The sequence below is a fragment of the Podarcis raffonei genome, chromosome 6 (assembly GCF_027172205.1).
Source record: "Podarcis raffonei isolate rPodRaf1 chromosome 6, rPodRaf1.pri, whole genome shotgun sequence".
Taxonomy (NCBI): domain Eukaryota; kingdom Metazoa; phylum Chordata; class Lepidosauria; order Squamata; family Lacertidae; genus Podarcis; species Podarcis raffonei.
Window position 1 is genome coordinate 10019673 of NC_070607.1, and position 27791 is coordinate 10047463.

The 27791-nt window shown below is 44.9% G+C and overlaps 1 protein-coding gene across 1 annotated transcript; it reads left to right on the forward strand.

Annotated features, from left to right (window-relative positions):
• Positions 1–237: 237 nt before the first annotated feature.
• On the forward strand, positions 238–27791 carry NTMT2 (N-terminal Xaa-Pro-Lys N-methyltransferase 2). The gene is made up of 4 exons (XM_053391380.1): positions 238–467; positions 14961–15136; positions 23707–23956; positions 26679–27791. The coding sequence occupies exons 1-4, from the start codon at positions 314–316 to the stop codon at positions 26966–26968; spliced, it is 870 nt and encodes a 289-aa protein (XP_053247355.1). The 5' UTR covers positions 238–313; the 3' UTR covers positions 26969–27791.

The following is a 27791-nucleotide window of genomic DNA, read 5'->3' on the forward strand; positions in this document are numbered from 1 at the left end:
TGTCCCTTTCAAGAAGAAGCTAACGAGTTTTAAGATGGGAGGTAAAGTGACCTATCTAAGAGCAGATATACTTTTCCCCTGTCTAAGCAATCTGGCTTTTTATCACTTCCCAGCACCTGCTAGTGCAAGAGCATGACACTTCAGGGATTATTCTGAGCAAGTGTCAGGAGACTCAGGCAGGCAGACAGACAGACAGCCACATATAGAATGACAGAGATGGACGTGGTTTAAATGACACCACCGGAGCCCTCTGAGAGAGCAGAGAGGTCCCACTTGGCACCCAGGCAACTCCCTCCAGAAAGTCCTGAATAGCATGGAGTATATGGGGGCCCATTTAGCCTTTAAATCACGCTGGCACAAGACAGATGAGGAACTCTGTCGACACAGCATGTCCTTCATCCTCCACAAGGCAATTCGGAACGATTTTTTCCAGAGTTACCTCTACCTTCTGGAGCGGCTGCCTCTGGGTGAGTAAGCTGAAAAGCAGCAGCAGTGTTGAGTGGCTTGGCAGGGTATGCTTGGCTTCTGAAAAGAAGAACAGGCAGGGGTTTTAGACCTCTTCCCTGGAAGCCCCACCCTCTTTTCATAGTGGTTGAAAAGTTTTCAGAGATGTGAAATTAATCAATTTATTTGCTCTTGAAATACTGGTTTGCAGTCATCTTTAAATGTGATATGGATGGCAGTCAACTAGCAAAATAAATCTTGGCAGTACATCTCCAAATGTTTAATTATTGCTGAAGGAAGTATCTGTAAGCTCCATTAATCAGTGCCACTGACCGGTTGTTAATGGCCCGATTGCAGATTAAAAATCGATATTGGACCACCTCCAGAATCCATCACCAAAGTTTGACCAGGTTCCTTTCCCCTTGCCTGCCTGCCTGCTTGCTTCTTCCTCTTGCATGCCCCTATAGTTGCAGGTTGTGTATAGTTGCAAAGGTATGGGTACAGCCTGCTTTAGCTAGTACTATGAGTCAGTGGGTTGGTTCACATATAACACTAAGGGCCCATCCACGTTTTTCTTTGCCTTGTTCTTCTGCCCCAGGAAAGACAGCAGTTTAGCACTGAATCAGAGCAAACAGCAACTGGGTTTTCCGCAAATGGCCGTATGTTCTGATATAGCAGACACACAAAAAAATTCCATGGGAAAGCAGCACAGCAAAGGAAAAACTAATCAGAAACAAGTCTAGAAAGCACGGGGCAAGCAGAAAATTGCTCAGACCCATGTTTTCTATGCATGGGGCGTGTGGGCGAGCCCTAAGTCAAACTCTTGGCTTAGAGTGAATATATCACAAGCCTTCAGATCCCCAGAGAGGAGATTGCAGTTGCTGTGCTTCTCCAGCCCTTACGCTGCTATGAGCTAAGCCATGGTTTGGCGTCAAATGTCATCTGAATCTGGGCTTGTAGTTTGCCTTCTTCAGACAAACAGAACAAACTTTGGTTACAGCTCATGGCTTGTCTCATGCAAGACAGACCACAAGCCCAGGTTTGGATAAAACACTATGCCAAACCATGACTTAGCTGGCAACAGCGCAGCATCAGGAGAAGCGAAGCCTCTGTTTCCTCCCTGGGGACATCCTTGCCCACATATTCATGCCAAACCATGATTTGCCTTAGTGTGTCGTATGGACCAGGTCAGTGACTAACGCCAGGAAGAAATTAGAATTTGCAGAGAGCAGTCGTCAGGGTCTCTTCCCACTCAACAATTCTATGATTCTGCTGTGTCTTGCATTTGAAATTCACTTGTATGCTGCTCGCTTTTAAGATCTGCTAATGTACACAGGGCAAACTGTTACTAGAGCAAAGGGAATGTGTGAGACCAGCAGCAGTGGGAGAAGACTAAGACTAAGACTAAGACAAAACTTTATTCATCTCATCTGATGGCCATAGCAACAGTAAAACATTACAATATACAGTGGTACCTCTGGTTGCGAATGGGATCCGTTCCGGAGGCCCATTCGCAACATGAAAAGAGCGCAACCCGCAGTGGAGCATCTGCGCATGCGCAGGTCACGATTCGCCGCTTCTGTGCATGCATGTGACGTCATTTTGCGCATCTGCGCATGCATGAGTGGTGAAACCTGGAAGTAACCCTTTCTAGTACTTCCGGGTCGCCGCGGGACCTGGAAGAACGTAACGTGAAGCGGACGTAACCAAAGTTATGACTGTACACAGAAAAAAGGAAATTTAGTATAAGAGCAGAGTTTAGGGTCCTGAATCAAGAGTCAGATAGTGGGCCTTATCCTGATTGCCCCTGCTAAGAACCTAGCAACCTTTGAGCAGTGGGAGAAGCTAAGAGGTGATACTGGACTCCGCTACATTGGCGAAGAAAAAGCACTTTCTATGCGTTGTTTATGCATTCTAACACTGTGACACCACAAAAAAATTTTTCCTTCCAGTAGCACCTTAAAGACCAACTAAGTTAGTTCTTGGTATGAGCTTTCGTGTGCATGCACACTTCTTCAGATACACTGAAACAGAAGTTGCCAGATCCTTCTATATAGTGAGAAGGTGGGGAGGGGTATTACTCAGAAGGGTGGTGGGAATGGGTGATTGGCAGATAACTGTGATGAGCCTGTTGATGACTCTTAACGACTGCAATAGGTCTTACAGGAAAAAGCAAGGGGTGAGAAGGTGAAAAATGGCTTTGTCATGTATAATGAGATAAGAATCCAATGTTTTTGTTCAGACCAGGTCTCTCCATGGTTTTAAGTTTGGTAATGAGTTGCAATTCAGCAGCTTCTCTTTCCAGTCTATTTCTGAAATTCCTTTGTAGTAAAACAGCTACTTTGAGATCTTGTATAGAATGTCCTGGGAGATTGAAGTGTTCTCCTACTGGTTTCTCTGTCTTGTGATTCTTGATGTCCGATTTATGTCCGTTTATTCTTTGGCGTAAGGTTTGGCCTGTTTGTCCAATATAGAGAGCTTTCCAATACCGCCTTTTACATAAAATTGGACTCAGACCCCACACAAGAATACAAAAAAGAACTGAACAAGATTGTTAAGGAGCTACCCCCACACATCCAAGAACAGATCCTCACCAACACACCAACAGAACCTTGACCAGGAACTTTCTATCTTCTACCTAAAATACACAAACCAGGAAATCCAGGACGCCCCATCATTTCAGGTATTGGCACTATTACAGTGGGTGTCTCCGGTTATATGGACTCTGTTCTGAAACCATATGCCATCAGTGCTCCCAGCTATGTACGTGACACCTACAACCTTCCAAAGGAGTCTGTCCCACTGTCAAACAGTTCCTACTGTCAGAAAGTCCCCCCCCCCGATGTTTAGTCCTTTCTTGCAATTTGAAGCTATTGGCTCATGTCCTACCCTCCAGAGCAGGAGAAAACAAACTTGCTCCATCTTCTATGTGACAACCCCTGAGATACATGGCTATCAGATCTCCTCTCAGTCTCCTCTTTTCCAGGATAAACATGCCCAGCTCCCTCAACCATTCCTCATCAGGTTCTGTCCTCTCCCCCATGCTTTTCAACATTTACATGCAGGGGCTGGGAGAGATCATCAGGAGGTTTGGGCTGGGTGTTCATCAGTATGCGGATGATACCCAGCTCTACCTCTCTTTTAAATCAGAACCAGTGAGGGCGGTGAAGGTCCTGTGTGAGTGTCTGGAGGCGGTTGGAGGATGGATGGCGGCTAACAGATTGAGGTTGAATCCTGACAAGACAGAAGTACTGTTTTTGGGGGACAGGAGGCGGGCGGGTGTGGAGGATTCCCTGGTCCTGAATGGGGTAATTGTGCCCCTGAAGGACCAGGTGCGCAGCCTGGGAGTCATTTTGGACTCACAGCTGTCCATGGAGGCACAGGTCAAATCTGTGTCCAGGGCAGCTGTTTACCAGCTCCATCTGGTACGTAGGCTGAGACCCTATCTGCCTGCGGACTGTCTCGCCAGAGTGGTGCATGCTCTGGTTATCTCCCGCTTGGACTACTGCAATGCACTCTACATGGGGCTACCTTTGAAGGTGACTCGGAAACTACAACTAATCCAGAATGCGGCAGCTAGACTGGTGACTGGGGGCGGCCGCCGAGACCATATAACACCGGTCTTGAAAGACCTACATTGGCTCCCAGTACGTTTCCGAGCACAATTCAAAGTGTTGGTGCTGACCTTTAAAGCCCTAAACGGCCTCGGTCCAGTATACCTGAAGGAGCGTCTCCACCCCTATCGTTCTGCCCGGACGCTGAGGTCCAGCGCCGAGGGCCTTCTGGCGGTTCCCTCATTGCGAGAAGCAAAGCTACAGGGAACCAGGCAGAGGGCCTTCTCGGTAGTGGCGCCCGCCCTGTGGAACGCCCTTCCAGCAGATGTCAAAGCGATAAACAACTACCTGACATTCAGAAGACATCTTAAGGCAGCCCTGTTCAGGGAAGTTTTTAACGTGTGATATTTTACTGTATTTTTGGTTTTTATGGAAGCCGCCCAGAGTGGCTGGGGAGGCCGAGCCAGATGGGCGGGGTATAAATAATAAATTATTATTATTATTATTATTATTGGTTTCCAGACCCTTGATCATCTTGGTCCTCCTCCTCTGTACATGTTCCAGCTTGTCCACATCTTTCTTAAAATGTGGGGCCAAAATTGGACACAGGACTCCCAAGTGTGGTCTGACCAAGGCAGAATAGAGAGGCACCACGACTTCCCTTGATCTGGACTACAGTCTGGATGCATTTCTTGCTGCTTCATATAGCAGCATTGACTGGGGTCCCGTAGGGTCTGCAGTCAAGACACAAGACACCAGGTTTAAGGTGCTGGTTTTGACCTTAAGGTCAGTGAGTAAGTCCAAGTGACCACTTACCAACTGATAACGTCCCAAGCTCTGAAGGTAGCTATATCAAAAGCTGTTCATTTGTAGTGTTTTACTACATTCCATCAAGTTTTGAGGATTTATTTTAACCACCACCTGGCTCTCCAAATAAATGTCTGATAGAATACATATGAGTAGTAAAATTATCCTCCCACTTGATAGAACATTTTTAAAAAACCACTGTCTTCCAACACAAATTATCTGTTGGTGTGTACAGTTTGTTGACTTTTCTTTAAAAACACACACAGGCATCCCAAACAACTCAAGGCAAGTTCTCAAATTATAAAACTGTATGCACAACTTTTGACCCACCAAGTTAAATGCCCTTCGGTTAGCTGTATCACATGGCCTGCCAGAAACACAGTGATTGTCTTGCTCTTGATCTCTGTCTAGGTGTGCACAAACTGGGAAGGGATGTCAAGCCCTTTGTAGGCCATGACACATGCCTGGTGGATTGCATCTGGCTTTGTTGGTCACAGGCTGTGCAGTCATGGATTGAACATGGCAGCTGAACTGGAATGGTTCTCAAGAGAGCTCTTATATTTACGGGACCGCCTCTCCTGGTATGCCCCACAGAGGACCTTAAGGTCCATGAATAATCATAGTTTAGAGGTCCCGGGCCCTAAGGAAGACAGATTATCGTCCACCAGAACCCAGGGCCTTCTCAGTGATGGCTCCGACCTGGTGGAATGCTCTGTCCCATGAGACCAGGGCCCTGCAGGATTTAACTTCCTTCTGCAGGGCCTGTAATAAAGAGCTATTCCACCTGGCTTTCCATTTGAACTTAGCCTGATCTTTTATTCCCCTTCCTTCCTTCCCCCTCCCCTTTTTATGAAGATTACCCACTCTGGGATCACACAGCTAATTCTCCCCAGTCTCCTCGCTGGCCCAAATAGAACTAATTTAGCCAGCTAGCCCTGGTGATCATCTAACGTTTATTGGATGGATTTCCCCCCTAAATTGATTTTTGAATTCTGAATTTATTGTTATTCATGTTTTATACTGTATTTTATGCTGTTTTTTGTTGCATCAATTAAGTGTTTTTAATTTGTTGTTAACCGCCCTGAGCCCGGTTTTCTGAACCGGGAAGGGCGGGGTATAAATAAAAATTCATTATTATTTATTATTATATCCCATTTGGGACCCCTAGTTTGCATGGACGCACACCACTGTTCTAGTGGTACCTACTACATCCTGTACCTGGCTCTGCAAACAGCATTAAAGTTCCTTTTCCTTACATCAGGGAGAAGGACTAAGATGCATTGTCCAGTAAAAATGCTTAACACATTTGCAGAGCGAACCCCTGTGGTGCCAGATCTTGTGAAGCTAAACACCCAGAGGCTTGGTTGCAATAGCTGTCACATACCTCTTAAATATCTGAAGCACAGTCAGCACAGAACTGTCATTCATGCAGCAATCATGAAGCAAGCAAAGGAGAAACTTCATATACCAAACAATTTTCAACAATAACTAGAACACCAGATTTGTATTCAGCTGGGATGGAGACTGGGGGTAGTTGTCTCAATTTGAAGGCAGACATGTCACTTCGCGAACGGTGGACAACCTTGTCACTGTCCTCCAAACCCACTTACTTCTTTTGTTCTGGGATGAGCTTTGAAGCAGGTGGGGGGGTGAGTGTGTGTTCTGCAGGTTTACAGCATGACTCCTTTTTCGTGTCAGCAGAAATCTGCATGTCGTGGGCATCCTAGTATTAGCTGAGGCTTACGATATCGCCAACTTCTAGGGTAGTTTTGCAGCCTTTTTTTAAAAAAAACCCCACGTTTATTTTTTGTTTGAAAGAGAAACATATATGTACAAAATAAATGAGCATGTGTTGCTTTTAAAATGATTTTATAAGAAGGTAAAAGGTAAAGGACCCGTGGACAGTTAACTCCAGTCAAAGGCGACTATGGGGTTGCGGTGGTCATCTCACTTTCAGACCGAGGGAGCCAGTGTTTGTCCACAGAAAGCTTTCTGGATCATGTGGACAACATGACTGAACCACTTCTGGTGCAACGGAACACCGTGATAGAAACCAGAATGCATGGAAACACTGTTTACATTCCCGCCACAGTGGTACCTATTTATCTACTTGCTCTGGCGTGCTTTCGAACTGCTAGGTTGGCAGGAGCAAGGGCAAAGCAACGGGAGCTCACCACGTCGCGGGGATTCGAACTGCCAACCTCCTGATCAGCAAGCCCAAGAGGCTCAGTGGTTTAGACCACAGCGCCACCCACGTCCCTTATAAGATGAGCAGCCTATCAGGGAAACGTGGGGCATGTCTAGACTTGACACTGCATCTGGGTATCAGATGCAGCTCCCCGGTCCAGTAATTGATTATCATGGTATGTTCATGTGTAACATAAGTTGAGATGCTATGTCAGCAAACTTTTTCAGCAGGGGGCCGGTCCAATGTCCCTCAAACCTTGTGGGCAGCCAGACTATATCTGGGGGGGGGGGGAGGGAATGAACGAATTCCTATGCCCCACAAATAACCCAGAGATGCATTTTAAATAAAAGGACACATTCTACTCATGTAAAAACACGCTGATTCCCAGACCGTCCGTGGGCTGGATTTAGAAGGTGATGGGACGGATCCGGCCCCCGGGCCTTAGTTTGCCTACCCATGGTCTATGCCAGGGATCAGCAACCTTTTTCAGCCATGGGCCAGTCCACCATCCCTCAGACCATGTTGTGGGCTGGACTATATATTTTTTTGGGGGGGGGAATGAATGAATTCCTATGCCCCACAAATAACCCAGAGATGCATTTTAAATAAAAAGACACATTCTACTCATGTAAAAACATGCTGACTCCCGGACTGTCTGCGAGCTGGATTGAGAAGGCAATTGGGCCGCATCCGGCCCACAGGCCTTAGGTTGACTACCCCTGGTCTATGCCATGGGCAAAAATCTGACACAACTGCTTTTACAATGCTCTATCTACATCTGCAAAGTGGCACGGCAGAGTGATTGTCCATTGCGCACCTATCCCACTGTCAATTTCTGTAAACAAGTTTTGCAGCGTTTTTTTGGTAGTGCTTACAGACCCGTGAAGCCTGTTCGAGTGGAGGCAAAGGTGGCAGAAAATAAATGAGCCGCAATCGTGTCTCTATCATTAAGGACCCCTGACCATTAGGTCCAGTCGTGACCGACTCTGGGGTTGCGGCGCTCATCTCACTTTATTGGCCAAGGGAGCTGGTGTACAGCTTCCAGGTCATGTAGCCAGCATGACTAAGCCGCTTCTGGCGAACCAGAGCAGCGCACGGAAACACCGTTTACCTTCCCGCTGGAGCGGTACCTATTTATCTACTTGTACTTTTGATGTGCTTTCGAACTGCTAGGTTGGCAGGAGCAGGGACCGAGCAACGGGGATCCCCGTCGCGGGGATTCGAACCGCCGACTTTCTGATGGGAAGTCCTAGGCTCTGTGGTTTAACCCACAGCGCCACCCGCGTCCCTGTCTCTATCATACCACTTCCACAACTTTCTCTCGCCTGCCTTTGAGGGTTTTACAGCTGTTCTGCAGGCTACTACACTCCACTCCACTGGAATGCTACTCAAGATACAGATAAAATATATCAGATGCTATTTCCTTTCCGCAGGTCATATATGGCTATATATGTGTCAGGAGACAGAAAGAGAAGCTCCCAGAATTGCACAGCAACCGTTACAGCCCAGTCACCACAACCAGGGGAATCATCCTCCATTGTTTGTTTCCATTTGCAAAATTGTTTGAGGCAGAGGATGCAGAAATAAATCACCAGGGGGTGTAAAAACAACCCCAGGTCTGACCTGTGCTGAGTTCAGCACTCGCTTGCAGCATACATCTCTCAGGCATAACATAAATGTGTAATGGATTAAAGGTTTAATCGTATCCGCTCAGCAGTTGTCTTAAGCAGGTGATGACAAGGAGGGCTGGGAACACTGCTTTTGTCGGAAGGAGCAACAGCCCAGGCATGTTGTTTAGATGAAACTTAAGAGCCCTATTCTCACAGTCTGCCTTGCTGTGAATTATTCCCATTACGTTTTCTTGATGCTTGCAAGGGACGTCGTCATTGTTAAACTGTGCAGTCCCACACTTCTGTTTTTTTTTTTTAATATTTTTATTAAACAATTTTTATAATCATACAAGCAAAACATACATAAACAAACAAGAGACAAAAACAGAACATAAACAAACAAACAAAAAGAAAACAAGTACCATTTCATATCCTAATTTCTTGAACCTTTCTTCTTCGACTTCCTCATGCCTCCCATTTCTGTATTCCAAATTCTAATCAATTGCTCAGCAAATCTTCCCTTATTTTACTATAAATTTTAGCTAATCATCCTTATTCTCCTTGTCTTAACCATTACTAATAGTAACCATTTACTTTAGTCCAACATCATTCTAACTGTCATTAATTTTATAATATTTCTTTAGATAGTCCTTGAACTTTTTCCACTCTTCTTCCGCTGCTTCTCTTCCCTGGTTTCGGATTCTGCTCGTCATTTCTGCCAAACCCATGTAGTCCATCACCTTCATCTGCCATTCTTCCAGAGTGGGTAGATCTTGTGTCTTCCAGTACTTTGCAATGAGTATTCTTGCTGCTGTTGTAGCATACATAAAGAAAGTTATATCTGTCTTTAACACCCCCTGGCCGACAATACCCAAGAGAAAGGCCTCTGGTTTCTTGGGAAAAGTATATTTAAATACCTTTTTAAGTTCATTATAGATCATTTCCCAGAATGCCTTAATCTTCGGGCACGTCCACCAAAGGTGAAAAAATGTACCTTCCTTTTCTTTACATTTCCAACATTTATTGTCAGGCAAATGGTAAATCTTTGCAAGCTTGACTGGGGTTATGTACCACCTATATATCATTTTCATAATATTTTCTCTTAAGGCATTACATGCCGTAAACTTCATCCCGGTGGTCCACAACTTTTCCCAATCAGCAAACAAAATATTATGACCAATGTCCTGAGCCCATTTAATCATAGCTGATTTAACCGTTTCATCTTGTGTATTCCATTTCAGCAGCAAATTATACATTTTTGACAAATTCTTAGTACTGGATTCTAACAGTTCGATCTCTAATTTTGATTTTTCCACCTGGAAGCCAATTTTACTATCCAATTTAAACACTTCATTTATTTGATGATAATGCAGCCAATCTCTCACCTTCCCTTTTAGTTTTTCAAAACTCTGCAATCTCCATTTATCCCCTTCCTTTTCCAAGATTTCCCAATACCTTGGCCACTTCGGTTCCATGTTTAACTTTTTAACTGCCTTTGCTTCCATTGGCGACAACCACCTTGGGGTTTTATTTTCCAGCAAATCTTTATATCTGACCCAAACATTTAGTAGTGCTTTTCTGACAATATGGTTTTTAAAACTTTTATGTGCTTTAACCTTGTCATACCACAAATATGCATGCCACCCAAAAATATTGTTAAAACCTTCCAAGTCCAAAATGTCTGTGTTTTCAAGAAGCAGCCAATCTTTTAGCCAGCAGAAAGCTGCCGCTTCATAATACAATTTAAAGTCTGGCAGGGCAAACCCCCCTCTTTCTTTTGAATCCGTTAATATCTTAAATTTAATTCTGGGCTTCTTGCCCTGCCAGACAAATTTAGATATATCTTTCTGCCACTTCTTGAAACAGTCCATTTTATCCATTATTTGTAATGCTTGAAATAAGAACAACATTCTTGGCAATACATTCATTTTTATAACTGCAATTCGACCTAACAAGGAAAGCTTCAAGTTTGACCAAATCTCCAAATCTCTTTTCACTTCTGTCCAAGTTTTTTCATAATTGTCTTTAAATAAGTTCACATTCTTAGCTGTCATATTCACACCCAGGTATTTCACTTTTTTAACCACAGTCAACCCCGTCTCATTCTGAAACCTTTCTTTTTCAACCTGTGTTAAATTTTTCTCCAATACCTTAGTCTTTAACTTATTCAATTTGAATCCTGCCAATTGACCAAACTCTTGGATTATTTCCAAAACTCTTTTCGTACTAGCTTCTGGCTCTTGCAATGTAAGTACTAGGTCATCTGCAAATGCTCTCAGTTTGTATTGTTTAGCTCCGACCTGAATCCCTTTAACCAACTGGTCCCTCCTGATCATATTAAGCAAAACCTCCAGGACCGATATAAAAAGTAATGGGGAGATAGGGCACCCCTGTCGTGTCCCTTTTTCAATCTTGAACTCTTCTGTAACCACATTATTCACAATTAATTTTGCCCTCTGTTCAGAATATATTGCACTTATACCATTCTCAAACCCTTGGCCTACCCCCATCCCCCGGAGGTTCTTCAACATGAAACTCCAAGAAATGTTATCAAAGGCTTTCTCGGCGTCCACAAATATCAAAACAGCCTTAGTGTTTATGTTCACTTCCAACTTTTCCAAAATGTCAATTATATTCCTTACATTATCCGACAAATGTCTTTTCGGGAGAAAGCCTGCTTGGTCCCCATGAATCTCCTCCATCAAAACTCTTTTCAGTCTCTTTGCTAAAACATCAGCAAAGATTTTATAGTCCACATTTAATAACGAGATGGGTCGGTAGTTCTTAAGTTGGGTCTTTTCAGTCTCTGTCTTTGGTATAAGTGTAATGTAAGCCTCTCTCCACGTATCGGGTGCCTTCCTCCCCTCCATAATCTCATTACAGACTTCCTTCAAAGGTTGTATCGACCCTTCCTTCAGAACTTTATAATATTTGGAAGTCAGTCCATCCGGTCCAGGTGATTTGCCCAACGTCATATTTTGAATGGCATCTTCTATTTCCTGCGCTGATATCTCCTGGTTCAAAATTGTCTTACTTTCCTGCGAAATCTTTTTCAGCCCATTTTTCTCGAGGAATTGTTGTATATCCATTCCATTCTGCGGCCCTTGTGTGTACAATTGTCTAAAGTAGTTCTGGAAGCAGTTTCTAATCTCCCCTGGGTTGCATATGTTCTTTCCATCCACTTCTAAGCTTGTTACCGTGTTGAGTTTTTGTCTCTTCTTTATTTGCCAAGCCAATAGCTTACCACATTTATCTGCAGATTCAAAGGTCTTTTGTCTCATTTGTTTAATTTTCCATTCTATTTCTTGATTCATCAGTTCCATGTATTGTGTTTGGTACAGTTTTATTTCTCTTAAAATCTCTTGCGATTTTGGCTTCAGTCTTAATTTCCTTTCCCCTTCTTTTATCTTTTCCAAAATTTTCACTTTCCTCTCGTTTTGCATTCTTTTCTTTAATGTATTTTGTTGTATCAAAAACCCTCTCATCACGGCTTTACTTGCGTCCCATACTATTCTTTTTTCTACTTTAGTCCTTAAATTGATTTCAAAATAATCTTTCAAAGTTTTTTGGGCCTTTTTACAAATCTCCTCGTCTCTAAATAAGGTGTCGTTCATTCTCCATCTGAAGGAACCAGTTGTTGTTTGCTTCATCACCATCTTTACTGCGTTATGGTCGGAGAGAGTTTTGGGGCAGATTTCCACTTTTTTTATAATCGACGCCATACTGCTAGTCACCCAGATTTGGTCGATCCGAGTCCATGTCATTTTGGCTTCAGAAAAGAAGGTTCCCTCTCTCTCTAATGGGTGTTTTGTTCTCCAAATGTCAATCAAGTCCATATTGTCAGTCATTTCAAAGAAAGTTTTTGGTAGTCTTCCATCTTTTGTAACTACCTGTCTTTGTGCTTTATCCATATTTGTTGAAACCACTCCATTCATATCTCCCATCATGATTAGTTTATAATCCATATAGTCCATTAAAGTCTCATGCAACTTCTTAAAAAATTCTGCTTTCCCTTCGTTTGGTGCATATATTCCCACTATCAAAAATTTTTCTCCTTGGAATTGAATTTCAATTGCCAAATATCTTCCTTGGTCATCCTTAAAGATTTGTTTCGGTTGCAGATTTTCCTTTGCGTAGATCACCACTCCTCTTTTTTTTACTCTGTCTGAAGATATAAATTCTTGTCCCAATCTCTTATTTATTAATAATTTTCTGTGTGCTCTTGTCACGTGAGTCTCTTGTAGACAAATCAAGTCCAATTGGTCTTTCTTTAAAGCATGAAATATGTTTTTCCTTTTTCGGGGGTTGTTTAGACCGTTACAGTTCCAGGTTAGAAGTTGCAGAGCCATGATGGGGTTATTTACTCTTTCCTCCTACAGCTCCCAATTTTTGTTCCTCATTCGTCGGTGGTTCCGTGTCCGTATCTAATGAAGGATGCCCTTGGCCTGGATACGTCTCTTTCTGTAGGTCTTCTTCGTGTTCTCCCAAGAACTTGTCTTTGTCACTCACTGTCTTTATTCTTCTTTTCTTCCCCTTCCACACTTCTGGATTTACTGCCAGTAGCAAACGTTAAAGAAAATAAAACTATAAATGACCAATTAAGAGCGCAGTTGGCTTTCTCACAATGTATGTGTTAGCAAAATCACTCGAATAATGCAGAGGGAGGCCAGAGAGAAAAGGAATCCTGATAACACTTTACTGAGGAAACTGAACACAAAAGAATGCAATTTGGGGAGAAAGGAACAGAGAGGCTTTCTCTTTCTTACTTGAAACCTTGTACAAAGCAGGGAGACATACAACCAAAACACAGAGGGGAAATTCCCTCAAAACTACATAGCCAATCAGGGTACATGCTACCTCAGTGAAGATCAGACCACTCTACCAAACAACACATCTACCCTTTCCTCTTGGTTAGCTGACTCACCAACAACGAAATTCACCCATATAACATGTAACTATTATGTACTGAGTTGAATAGGATCCAAAATGCAGTAGTCTGATTGGTCCTAGAACAATAGGATCCAGAATGCAGCAGTCTGATTGGTCCACAGGACCCACCGGGCCAGAATTCGTGGGCTACACAACCCATAAACATAAACTGTCAGCCCACAAGGGGTGCCTGTTATGGGGAAGCAGGGTCATCATTCCCCATCCCCTCCGCAAAAGGGTCCTCACAGCCCTACATGAGACACACCCAGGGGTAGTGAGAATGAAGGCCCTCTCCAAGAGTTATGTGTGGTGGCCAGAGATCGAGAGAGAGATCGAGGCCTGGGTCAGACACTGCCAGGCCTGCCAAGAATCCCGCCCAGATCCCCCAAGGGCCCCAGTCCAGTCCTGGGAGTCTGCCCGAGCACCATGGTCACGCCTGCATGTGGACTTCGCTGGCCCCTTTCAGGGGAAAACATTCTTCATAGTGGTGGACTCCTACACCAAATGGCTGGAAGTTGCACTGGTACCGTCCACTTCTACGTCCGCAGCCACAGCGGTCCATAGGAGCCACCCAATCTAGCTCCAGGTGGAAGTGAATCCGCAACCTGATTGGCCTACAGGAGAATCCCGGAATTAGCCAATCATGTGGGGCCCATTGTGTAAATAATGTATATAAGGCAGACATTCTGGGGGAACTTCCGTTCCTCCTCACCTCTATGAGCTGAATAAAGAGCATGAAATCCACTCTCAACTCCGAGTATATTTCCGTAACGTAACGTAACGTAACAACTGCTGTTGCTCTTCCAACAATATGTATCACGACAACTTTTGTTAATGCAGGAGAAAATCCAGAAGATAATGCAGTTGTATGTGCAGGCAATGTAGAAATAATTACAAAACAGAAAAGGGCAGCTGCAGTTTCTGCGTATGTTATTTGAACAGGGCAAGCATGATTAAAAGGGAGCTGAATGAAAAGGGAGCTTCTGCATCAAGGAGCCTTCTCTATGCACTGAGACTCCTTGTTTGCCCACATCTGAGCATTATTTAGCTGTTAATCTCTATTTTCATCGGAGAAATGTTGGAGGGTATGACACCAAAACCTCATGGAGTGCCTCTCCTCACCTGAACTTGCCCATGCCTGGAGCCCTGCCCAGGTGGGTGGCAGCAAGATCCTTTTGGTTCTGCAGCCACAACCGCCAGAGAAGTGGCAAAGGCATGCAAGGACGCCCTTGTCTATCCTTTCCAGATCTGCCTCCCCCCGGCCCCAGCTCTCTGCAACCTGCCACTTGAGGCAATTTACTCATTGAGGTTAATGGTTGGGCCGGCTCTGCTGCCTTCTAACAAGAAGTAATTTTATATATAGTTTTAAAAATCAGTATATACAACTGGGAAAGTCCACACGCAGTTATTGCTTTTGTCTCTTTGCAGTCAAACTTTATGCTCTGACAAGCGAAGTCATCAACGGTGAAATGCAGTTCTACGCCAGAGCCAAACATTTCTACAAAGAGGTGCCGGCGTCGGAAGAAGGCATGATGGGGGATTTCATCGAGTTGTCCAACACAGATATTGAGTCCTCCAGGGAATTTCTTAAGAATTTTGTAGGGGTGAGTTGTGTCTGTCTTTGAAGTTCACATCTCTTGTTATAAACCCCTTTGGTTTTATGGTGATGCCTCCATTTTGTGCAAGAGAAATATGGAGACCACGTTCCTCTTGTCTCTTTGAGCGGTGTGTGTGTGTGTAAACGTCTTTGAGGGAAAATAGCCCACAAATGTGAAACTTGCATTTGGAAGTGCGTTGCTCAAATCCAGTCGGCCCTGGTGAGGAGAATTTGGTCTTAACTGGCTGTATACATGTTTGCTGAGGGTAAGGACAGGAAATCACATTTTTCCAATGACAAGATATTTCAACGACTCCTTGCAAGAAAGCAGTGATGGCTTTTGTACATTTGTTCCGGTCAGCCATGACAATCTGCAACTCTTTATCTCAGAGACTTGAACTGGCTGCACGTTTTCCTGGGTAGCAGTTTCATGTTCCTTCAGTGCGTTTCTCATGCCTTCCACCAGGTGTGGCAATGCAATAATATAATTCGGCTGCCCTGAGATGCCTGACTGTCAGTATTTGGTTAATTTTAAAAGAAGGAATAGACCTATAGGAAGGAAAAATAACTTTTGGAAAAAAACACACCACTAAGCCTGGGACTCATTTAAGGAAAAGTTAAACAGACTGGAAAGAACAGACAACCAGTTGATTTATTTATGTATTTTATTACAGTTCTCAATTGCCTTTCTGCAAAAAATTAGCCCCCAAAGCAATGTACGAAACCAATAAAAGACATTTAAGCAAACCAAATTTAAAACCAATTAGAAATACACTGCAGAATAAAAATCAATCCATATTAAATATAAAGGCAATTTTTAAAATGACAACTGAAAACATTCACACAGATGACAGTATCGAAATCCTCCAGTTGTCTGGCAGAGCAGCATGGAAATGTGCCCTCCTCAATGTTGATGGACTCTCGACTTGCATTAGCCTTAGCCAGGAAAGCATAATATGCTCGGCAATATTTGGAGAGCCACACACCACAATCTCTGCTGTGATTTACTCCCAAAGCAAAAAACAAACCCTATGTAAGTGCCAGGAACCCCTGAAATCTCACACCACTCAGAGACAGGGGTGGCATGTATCAATACAGTGGTACCTCGGGTTACATACGCTTCAGGTTACAGACTCCGCTAACCCAGAAATAGTACCTCGGGTTAAGAACTTTGCTTCAGGATGAGAACAGAAATCGTGCTCCGGCGGCGCAGCGACAGCAGGAGGCCCCATTAGCTAAAGTGGTGCTTCAGGTTAAGAACAGTTTCAGGTTAAGAACAGACCTCTGGAACGAATTAAGTACTTAACCCGAGGTACCACTGTATAAAAAAGTCGCTTGAAAGTAACAAAACTTTTCTGAGAAGATGTCAAAAGGCCCTAATCTACAATATCAATCAGAAATATCTGAAATAAGAATAATAATTTAATTGTAGAGGTTTGTAACTCCTCAGTGGCGCTGGAGCCAGAACAAGGATTAAGTGTAATAAATTCCACTTCAGGGCTGTTTGGTTATCTTAAACAGCTCTCAAGTGGCACTTAATCCTTTCACTCAGTCACCATGTTCACTGCGACTTTTAGCAGTGATCAAACTGTTCGTTCAGTGACTTGAAAGCAGTCACATTTATATGGTTGCTTGTACAGCAAAAAATTACGAATTTAATCAACCCGAAATTCCAAAGAGCTACTCATTACGTATTTAGATTTCATTCTCATGCTGTGTTGTCATTTCGTGATTCCTTGGAGCCAAGTCACATCTGGCACCAGCGCATAAGGCTGCACATGCAGCAGAGCCATAAAATATGGATGGCTTTCATGAGTGGAGCCTTCCCACACATAGACTCCGGTTCATGCTCAGGGTAAGTGTGCTGGTCCCGTGGGCTAACCGAGAGGCGAGGTCCGAGTCCAGTCTGAGGTCAAAGGTGCGGTATGGAGGCAGTCTGTAAAAGTTGAAGCTGGATGCAGGGCAGGTAGTCGGGCGAGGTCAGGAGCTCCAGCAGGATAGCAGGACAGGGTTCAGGCAGGAACTGACAACCAACGAAGTTGCTCCCGCAACTTGGGACTGGGGCTGGCTGGCTTTTATCTGCCCCGAGGCACAGGGCGGCCCCGATCCTCAGGTGACTCGCATCTCCTGGCCTGGAGGCGAGCACTCCTCCTGTGGGAACTTACCGTATTTTTCGCCCCATAGGACGCACCTAATTTTTTTTTGGGGGGGGGGGAAATAAAGAAAAATGTTTTTTCCCCTCCTCAGGCACGGGGCAGGCGCGGGGGAAGCCCGAGCTTTCCCCGACCCCAGCCCCCAGAACAGCCTGCTATCCGCAAGCCTAGGGAGCCGCGCCGGTCTCCCCAGGCTTGCGGAGAGGTGCGCGAAGCCCGGGGGCGCTCTTCAGCGTGCACCAGGCTTCGGAATGCAGGCAGGTCTGCGCTACCCTCCGGAGCCCCGCGCAGCTTAGCGCCAGGATCCAGAGGGTGGCGCAGAGCTGCAGGAAGCCCTGGAGCGCAGGCAGCTCCGCGCCACCCTCTGGAGCCCCACGCGGCTTCGCGCCGGGATCCGGAGGGTGGCGCAGAGCTGCAGGAAGCCCTGGAGCGCAGGCAGCTCCGCGCCACCCTCTGGAGCCCCACGCGGCTTCGCGCCGGGATCCGGAGGGTGGCGCAGAGCTGCAGGAAGCCCAGGAATGCCTGCATTCGCCCCATAGGACGCACACACATTTCCCCTTCATTTTTGGAGGGGAAAAAGTGCGTCCTACAGGGCGAAAAATACGGTAGTTCCCTCCGCCTCTCTGCCCTGAGCCTCTGCAGCTCAGGTGGCGCTGGAGGGTTACCGGACCCAGAGGCCGCCTCACCTTCCCCTGATGGGGCTGAGAGTGGAGCACCTGCAGGCAATGGGTCCTCCATCACCTCAGGGGCCAGAGCAGACTCAGCTGGTGCCTGCACCTGAGGGTTCAGCACAGGTGAGGACCCTTCAGACTCAAGCCCCAGCCCCGGCTCAGCTGGTTCTGGAGGCGGGGACTCCTGTTCAGGCTGGGATTCCTCAGGTTCAGCATCTGAATCCGAATTCCAGGCCATCACAGTAAGAGCTACCATAGGGACCAAGTGACCGAGCCAGGAAGCCAATGGTTTTTATTAATCTTGCTGCTGCCAGGAATTTGCTATGTGACCTTAAGCAAGCCGTACACTCAGCTTCAACTCCCCAATCTGTGAGATAGGGGTAATAATTCACACTTACCTTTAGGGATGGATGGATGTGTTGGCCAATTTCTGTTTCTCCGAGTTTCTCATTTTTCCAGTCTTCAGTTCAGTTCTCCACATTCCCACATCAGTTTATGGGGTGGGGAGGGGAGGAATTCATTAGCAATTTTGTGCAGATTTCTCCAATATACACATTTGTGTGCAGTTTTGTCTACTATATACGTACATTTTCACAAAGCAATTTTCCTTAATATGCATGCTTGTATGTTATTTTAACTAACACACTTCGCCCTAGCGTGTGCATTTTTTTTTTTTACACATTGCTTGGCCAGAGAACTGCACTACAAAGATTCAGAGAAGTGCAAATATTGAAGGACGGTTGTGTTTTGGCCCACACGTTGTTTCAGAAAGTGCAAATTAGGTAGATTTGCCTTTAAATGAGAACTAAATCAAATTTCTCCTCCATCCCTCACCTACAATGCAGCGATGTTTACAAAAAGATAACATACTTGAAGAACTTTGTGAATCAGAATGTGCTATATAAATGCGAAATATAATTACAGTGGTACCTCGGGTTACATATGCTTCAGGTTACATACGCTTCAGGTTACACACTCCGCTAACCCAGAAATAGTGCTTCAGGTTAAGAACTTTGCTTCAGGATAAGAACAGAAATCATGTTCCGGGGGCGTGGTGGCAGCAGGAGGCCCCATTAGCTAAAGTGGTGCTTCAGGATAGGAACAGTTTCAGGTTAAGAACGGACCTCTGGAACGAATTAAGTACTTAACCCGAGGTACCACTCTATCATGATTCTCTGTTAGAGGAGGGAGGGTGCGCAGTTCAGACTGCCCTTCCTTTCCTGTGTACAACCTACATGCCAGGTTTGTATGTGAGTTTAGCTCTAAGTTTTAATAAAGTTCTGTCTCCAAAACTGCCAGCAGTTTCTCTTTGAAGCTTGTGACATAAAGCATGGGTGCAATCTATGGATGGTCTCTCACACAGTAACATGAACCATAAGCACCAGGAATGAGTTAAGTCTTAATTCATTATTGGCATTGGTGTTGTGTGTATTTTTGGAGCTTGGCATACGGTTCAAGGAGTGTATCACTGAGAGCTACTCTAAATGAATGGGGACCAAGGAAGTGCAAACTTCTGGTGAAGATTTCATAGTCCTATCGCACGGTTGAAATAGGTGGCTACAAATCTATGATTCTATGATATGCTAGACAATAATGTCCTAGATCCTATTGAGTACATACTGCTAAATAGATTAAACCCTTATCCTCAATTCCTCTTGCCCAACTGCTTCCCCCCACCCCCTGCCAGAGAACTGTTTAGCATTCAATGAGAGCAAATGGCAATTTGGGTTTTCTGCATGGATAGGATTGTGTTGCCCACTCATTTGTGTGTTCAGACCCAGAAACCTCCCCCTTAAATAAATTCACACTTGACTCAAATTTTGGTTTGGTTTTTGGCAGAATTTAAGCCACAACTTTATTGATTACAGAAAGTGACTTGTTGCATAGGCTCTGGTTCGACTAGCTCCCTGCCATGCAGGTAGTGCTGACCCAGGGTTCTAGCATAGGTCTGTCAAGGGTGAACACCTGGATAAGCGGAAAGCCGGGAACAAGCTATCTCTGCCACCCCAAATGACCCCCGGGACTCAGGCATGGGCACAACCCCCTCTCAGGGGTTGGCCAAACCATTGAGTCCCTGGATTCCTTTAACGGAACACCCTTCACATAGGGATGGCGAGAGCGTTCATCCTGGCAGCTGTTGCCAATCATGTCTAACTGGCACATTCTGGATTAGCTGAAGTTTCTGAGTCACCTTCAAAGGTAGCCCCATGTAGAGTGCATTGCAGTAGTCCAAGCGGGAAATAACCAGAGCATGTTTCACTCTAGCAAGATGCTCTATGGGCAGGTAGGGTCTCAGCCAGTGTATCAGATGGAGCTGGTAGACAGCCGCTCTGGACGCAGAATTAACCTGCACCTTCATGTACAGCTGTGAGATCAAAATGACACCTAGGCTGCACACTTGGTCCTTAAGGGGCACAGTTACCCCATTCAGGACCGGGAGTCCCCCACACCTGCCCCCCAAACAGGATTTAACCTCAGTCCATTAACCATCCAAATGCTTACATTACTAGATAACGTTTTGTGGCTGTCTGAGCAGGATTGCAGTAGATATAAATTATTCCTAATTCATCTTCATTTTCTTTAGTGTGAGTTAATGGAATTTAAAACAACAATGGCAATTGGTGCTTCTGCCCTGCCTTTAATTCCTTCCCAGTTTCCCAGAGTCTCAACTCTATACTGCTTATCATAAATGTAAATGAAAAAATGAAAAAATGTAAGTGAAAGCTGAACTCCCGTTCCCAACATCGTCTATTCAGTGAGTGTGCTTAGGTGTAAATTAAAATGACTCCATGTGCTCTGTTATTCAGATGGATTTGCATGCCTATTTCATTGCATTCATAACACCTGAAATTTCTTGTCTCTCTGAAATTCATCATAGGATGTTTCATGGGATGTTATACAAAATGCTCTGCTATGTGAATATAATTGGAAGTGTGGAACCATGTGGGAATAGGCAAAATCAGAGTTTACCAAACGCCTCCCTCTCCCCACATAGACTCCTCAAAATTGCTGAGGGTCTTTGTAGCCATAGCCATTGTCATGTGATAGATGCCCTGTGAGTTTTGACTGGTTTTTAAAAATTGCTTTCCATTTGTTCATATGGTGTTTTATCGTATTGCAACAACTTGAATTTGGTAGGATTCACACTGAATGATCCCCGCTGCTGTGCTTGCAGCACAAAACAGCTGAGGAGGTGGCGTCTGTGTGTATTCTCCATAAGTGTGTGCATGCAAAGTGCGTACACCCACTTTCGGCTGGTGTGCAGCTCTTAGATTTAACAGGCTAGCCACTCCTGAGTTAGAGACTTTGTGTACTTCTAAAATGGGATCTTGTCCTAAAGGTGATAGTAGACATTCAATACAGCCGGTCATTTTGACAATTGTTGCCTCTGGCATGAAAACCACCTGTTATACCTAGAAGTTTGAAACCACGCCAAAAAATCGCAAGTAGATAAATAGGTACCGCTCCGGCGGGAAGGTAAACAGTGTTTCAGTTCATTGCTCTGGTTTGCCAGAAGCGGCTTAGTCATGCTGGCCACATGACCTGGAAAAACTGTCTGCAGACAAACACCGGCTCCCTCAGCCTGTAAAGCGAGATGAGCGCCACAACCCCAGAGTCATCTGCGACTGGACTTAATGGTCAGGGGTCCTTTACCTTTTTTAATACCTGCCTGAGGATTTGACATCTGCTCCCGTGACATCTGCACGAGAACTAAGGACTCTTCCTCTTCTCCTTCTAAAAAAAGTAAATTAAATTGTGTTGCCTGCTTATATTGAGGGCAGCACCATCGGCAGCGCAAAGTGGGAAGGGGCAGAATGCCCACTGAGCTCATTCTACAATTACTCTTTGCAACCAGGGATATTTATAGCTATGACACTGTCTGTTTGCCCCTGGTTTGACCTTAATAATCTGCTGAATTAATCACTGAAGCACAGCCCAAGTAGAAATGGCATATGGGCACCTGACATGATTTACAACTATTAGTAATGTTAGAGGGAGACTATTTAGAGCCAAACTCTGCCCTACGATAGCTCCTATATATGTGGCGCCAATGGTTTGGAGGGGACTTTAACTTCATTGCTCCTGGGGTATCGTGGAGCAACAGGGAAGTCATTTCCATGTGAATCTGTTGTTATTCTATATATCCCCACAGGGTCAATGGGGGGGCAGCTATAGGGGGCGGAAAGGGTTTCAGCCCCCTTGAATAAGGCATGGGGAAAGTATAGAATGCATTTGAAAAATTATTGCAAACAATTACACACATTAGTGGGATTGGCAGGAACCTTGTAGTAAAAAAACTGAATTACGGATTGATTAAGGCTTTATAATAATTGGAATTTTTGAGAAGAAGTAGAGGGAAAATAATAACATACGAATCCATAAAAGGTGGGGGGAGGGAAGTCAAAGGGGATACCTCATGGGTAGGCAAACTAAGGCCCGGGGGCCGGATCCAGCCCAATCGACTTCTAAATCCAGCTCGTGGATGGTCCGGGAATCAGCGTGTTTTTACATGAGTAAATGTGTCCTTTTATTTAAAATGTGTGCTTTTATTTAAAATGCATCTCTGGGTTATTTGTGGAACCTGCCTGGTGTTTTTACATGAGTAGAATGTGTCCTTTTATTTAAAGTGCATCTTTGGGTGATTTGTGGGGCATAGGAATTTGTTCATTTTTTTAAAAAAAATTCAAAATATAGTCTGGCCCGCAACAAGGTCTGAGGGACAGTGGACCGGCCCCCTGCTGAAAAAGTTTGCTGACCCCTGGGATACGTTGTTTGTATTCTGTTTCTTTTTGTCTTTTGCTTTTTGCTTTTTGGTTATTGTTTGTAAAATATAAAATGTAAAAACAATTTATTTGTTTATTTTTTTAAAAAAGGAAAGGGTTTTGTATCTGGTGTGAATGCTTTGGGCAATCCACTGTTTCTCTTCCTTGCCTCTGTTGTAAACAAAAAATTTCCCTTTTCCTTTATGGGGTATCCAACAGCCCATATAGAGTCCTTACATAGGTTCCCTATTGGTAGGAGAGAATAACAGAGGCCAACCAGAGAATATTGAGAAGCAAAGCAGCTAGTAAGCTTGATCTTTATTGATCTGTTGCAACAGGGTGCTCCCCTCACATGCAGGAGAGGAAGAGGACCCAGAAAAATGGTGTGCAAGGTCTTATAAAGACTTTTGAAATTCCCATCCTGTAGATCAAGACCACCCCCAGAAACATCATACATACATCACAGAAGGGGTGCAACCTAAGACCACCCCTCAGATACATCACACCTACATCACAGAAAAGGTGGTCCAAAATAGAAATTTTAATTTTGTTATTCTCCTGTTTTTGTTTATCTCCTGTCTGCCAGGTTACTTGATTGGATTTCCTGGGTAGCCTGGCCAGTCTTTTGTAATGATAAATACTTAGTTCCTGGGCCAGGTCACAGGCTCACACCCTATTCAAACACAGACAGGATTTGTGAAGGAAAAGACAATGGGGAGGCTTTTCCATTTTGACCTTGCAGAGAAAAGATTTGGTCAGTTTAGGAATCAAAATGGTTCCAGGTTGGCCTTCCTGTGCTGATCTATGTATGTGCTTGGTTGGTACACTTATGAACATTACCATATATCTAAGACCATAAAATTCCTATTACACCTCTTTCAACAATAACAGAAGGACAAGACTGGCCTTGCAAGATTTCCATAAGGTCTACTGAGGTAATGAGCGTGAGGGGTCAGAGCACTCAAGCGCTGTTTTTCATGCTCTCCACAGGGGCCTGGCAAAGCGGGCACCGACTTCGCTCTTGACTGCGGCTCAGGAATAGGGAGGGTGAGCAAACATGTCCTTCTTCCCTTATTCAAGCACGTGGAGCTGGTGGACATGATGGATGTTTTCCTGACAGAAGCTCAGAACTACTTGCAGGGTCAGGGAGAAAAAGTCGACATGTACTATTGCTGCAGCCTCCAGGAATTCACGCCAACGCCTAGAAAATACGACGTCATCTGGATCCAGTGGGTTTCAGGTCAGTTCTGCCATTTGGTCCCCCATCTAAAAGCAAGTGAGGAAGAGAAGCTATGGGGAGGGCGAGTGACACAGGATATGCAGCAGCGAGGGACTGTCCATGCTTCTGCTCTTCTTGTACCTAAAAAGCATGGGTCAAAGTGCTTTTCTGCTTGTCTCATTGTCTGCTTTCTAAGCATGGGTAGGAGCACTTTTGTCTCTGCTTTCCCACTAAAAACATGCTCTTTAGTGCTGAATTGGAACAAATGGCAATCCGCCACCGTTTGTTCTGATTCAGCACTAATAATAATAATAATAATAATAATAATAATAATAATAATAATAATGATAATTTATTTCTACCCTACTCTGGATGGCTTACAACAAAAGATTAAAAATACATTGAAATGTCCGTCATTAGAAACGTCTCTAAACAGGGCTGCCTTCAGATGTCTTCTAAATGTCATATAGTTGTTTATTTCTTTGACATCTGATGGGAGGGCATTCCACAGGGTGGGCGCCACTACCGAGAAGGCCCTGTGCCTGGTTCCTTGTAACTTCACTCCTCGCAGTGAGGGAACCGCCAGAAGGCCCTCGGTGCTGGACCTCAGTGTCTGGGCAAAGCGATGAGGATGGGGATGCTCCTTCAGGTATACTGGGCTGAGGCCGTTTAGGGCTTTAAAGGTCAGCACCAACATTTTTAATTGTGCTCGGAAACGTACTGGGAGCCAATGTAGGTCTTTCAAGACAGGTGTTATGTGGTCTCAGCAGCCGCCCCCAGTCACCAGTCTAGCTGCCACATTCTGGATTAGTTGTAGTTTCCAAGTCACCTTCAAAGGTAGCCCCACGTAGAGTGCATTGCAGTAGTCCAAGCAGGAGATAACTAGGCAATGCACCACTCTGGCAAGACAGTCTCCCGGCAGGTAGGGTCTCAACCGGTGTACCACATGGAGCTGGTAGACAGCTGCCCTGGACATAGAATTGACTTGTGCCTGCACGGACAGCTGTGAGTCCAAAATGACTCCCAGGCTGTGCACCTGGTACCAGGGAGTCCCCCACACCCACCCGCCCCCTGTTCCCCAAGAACAGTACTTCTGTCTTGTCAGGATTCAACCTCAATCTGTTAGCTGCCATCCATCCTCCAACCGCCTCCAGGCACTCAAACAGGACCTTCACCGCCTTCACTTCACGCCATCAAGACCACATAACACCGGTCTTGAAAGACCTACATTGGCTCCCGGTACGTTTCCGAGCACAATTCAAACTGTTGGTGTTGACCTTTAAAGCCCTAAACAGCCTCGGCCCAGTATACCTGAAGGAGCGTCTCCACCCCCAGCGTTCTGCCCGGACGCTGAGGTCCAGCGCTGAGGGCCTTCTGGCGGTTCCCTCATTGCGAGAAGCAAAGCTACAGGGAACCAGGCAGAGGGCCTTCTCGGTAGTGGCGCCCGCCCTGTGGAACGCCCTCCCATCAGATGTCAAAGCGATAAACAACTACCTGACATTCAGAAGACATCTGAAGGCAGCCCTGTTCAGGGAAGTTTTTAATGTGTGACATTCTAATGTATTTTTAATCTTCGTTGGAAGCCGCCCAGAGTGGCTGGGGAAACCCAGCCAGATGGGCAGGGTACAAATAATAAATTATTATTATTATTATTATTATTATTATTCACTGGGTTCCAATTTAAAAGAGAGGAAGGGCAGGTTTCACTGGATAAGCAAGCGGTGGTGCAAACTTAGATGTGAATAAGCCCTAGGCATCAGTGGACCAAATGTCCTCTGGCTACCTCTCTCCATCTTTCCTCATACCTTGTACAGACCATGGCCACACACTGCATCACAGGCTGCAGGTACAGAACCAAGGCCTACTGAACAAGAGTTTATATCTAGAAGATCCAACTCAGTGCACTTGGTATAAGGCACCTTCCCATTTTCCTACCAAAACTCCCTGGGTAGTCAGTGCTTACAGCACAGGGATGTGGTCCAATACTGCCCTCCACGTTTCTCTAACTGGGCCACACCCCTTGACAACCCTTTTCTGGACCCACCTCCAATGTATTTGTCTCCTTGGAATGCATCCTTGAACTGCAAAGCAGTCTTTTGCATGAGGACAGCCTTGCTTTTTCTGTCCAATTCCTCTGGAGAGTAACAGAATTCCATCGAGACCCGTTGCTCCAAAGAGGACTTGCTCTCTGAGCATTCAAAATACGTAGTGGCAAGGAACTCTGCAAACCAACTGCTTAGAATGTGGTTATGCTATTTTAGAAGTTTTTAAATGAAAAATGGGGGGGGGGGTGACGACAACAGAATAGTTGCAAACCTTGAATCACCTCATAATTTCTTAGTCCCATTTCATCTGATATCTTGGGTGGACCAGAATTTACATGTCCATCAATCCCTAACCAAAGTGTGCCACAGTGAAGCAGTTGTGGAGTTAGCAGAATATTAAGTATAGTTATTTGTTAGACATTCCTGAATGATGCTAAGCAAGGGGAGGGGGTTGCAATCTACTCCTCTCATAACTACTGTAGCTTGCCCCCTGCTCTCATTTCAGAAATCAGAGATGTAAGGCAGTGCTCCCTCCCCAAAAAATAATTACTTTGCCCCTATTCTGTCTCTTGTGGCAATATTGCACAAAATTTGAAATAATAAATATTGCATCTACACCTTAAAGAACTTCATACTGTTGCAAGGCTGAAACCACCGTTCTGACGAAAAGTATAGCCCTGTTCTGTTTTGACCTGCAGGAAACCTGACAGATAAGGATTTACTGGGGTTTTTCATTCGCTGCCAGGATGGTTTGAAGGAGAACGGCATTATTATTCTCAAGGACAACGTGGCACGGGAGGGCTGTGTCCTCGATCCGTTGGACAGCAGTGTCATCCGAGATCTGAACATCCTCAGTAGTCTTATTGAAAAGAGCGGCCTCACCATCGTGAGACGGGAAAAGCAAGAGGGATTTCCTGAGCAGTGCGTACCGGTCTGGATGATAGCCATGCAGAAGAACCCCGCCCATATGAGAAATGGGATGTTGTAAGGGCCGTTGACATAGGGCTGGAATTCAGGGCAACAAAGTGGGGGGAATTGAAGTAGTGTTTCCAGGCTGGATTTCTCGTTGTAAAACAGCAGCGGCACTCCCAGGTTTTTCCTCTGCAGTTTCCATGGTTTTCGGAGCTCAGAAGAATGGTTGTCATTCTTTCTAATGCAATGAGTGTAGAGGACCCATCAAACAGCTGTCCTATGCAGTCTGATAATGGCTGGAACAGCATCTACTCTAGCCATTTCCTTCTCTGCCATTTGCCTCTCTTCTCTTGGAACCAACTCTTATCACCTTAACCCTTCTCTTTCTAAACAGCATTGCCGACACCCCACTCAGGTGTGTACACGGAAAAGTGACTCGAAGCATGGCAGGGAAAACAATCTCGCTGAGTTTTAAGCTGCTGGTGTGTACATGTGATTGTGATTGGAAGTGTACAGATCATGTTTCCTGAAATATCTCATTGTGGCTAGAAGGGCCAAGGCAGAGTTACATGGAGCTTTGTGATGACTTCCTTTTGGGTTTTTGTTTGGGTTTTAATCTCAACCAGCTTGGGCAGTCTTCACGTCTGAGTAGAAGAAGGAGAGGTTAATAAATTACTTAATCTGTTCCCCTTTGGTTGTTTTCAGCTCTAAACTGCCCCCTTTAAACTGCTTTTTTTTCCCTGTAAGAAAAAATGTACAGCTATTTTTGTTGGTTTGTTTTGTTCTTCTTCACACGCTGCTCTGTTCCTAACTTACAGATGTTCCTTGCTCCTTTCTGTTGGGCATTATCTAGAACAGTAGTCAAGGTATTCATTCTGTGGTGTTTCCACAAAGTTTGA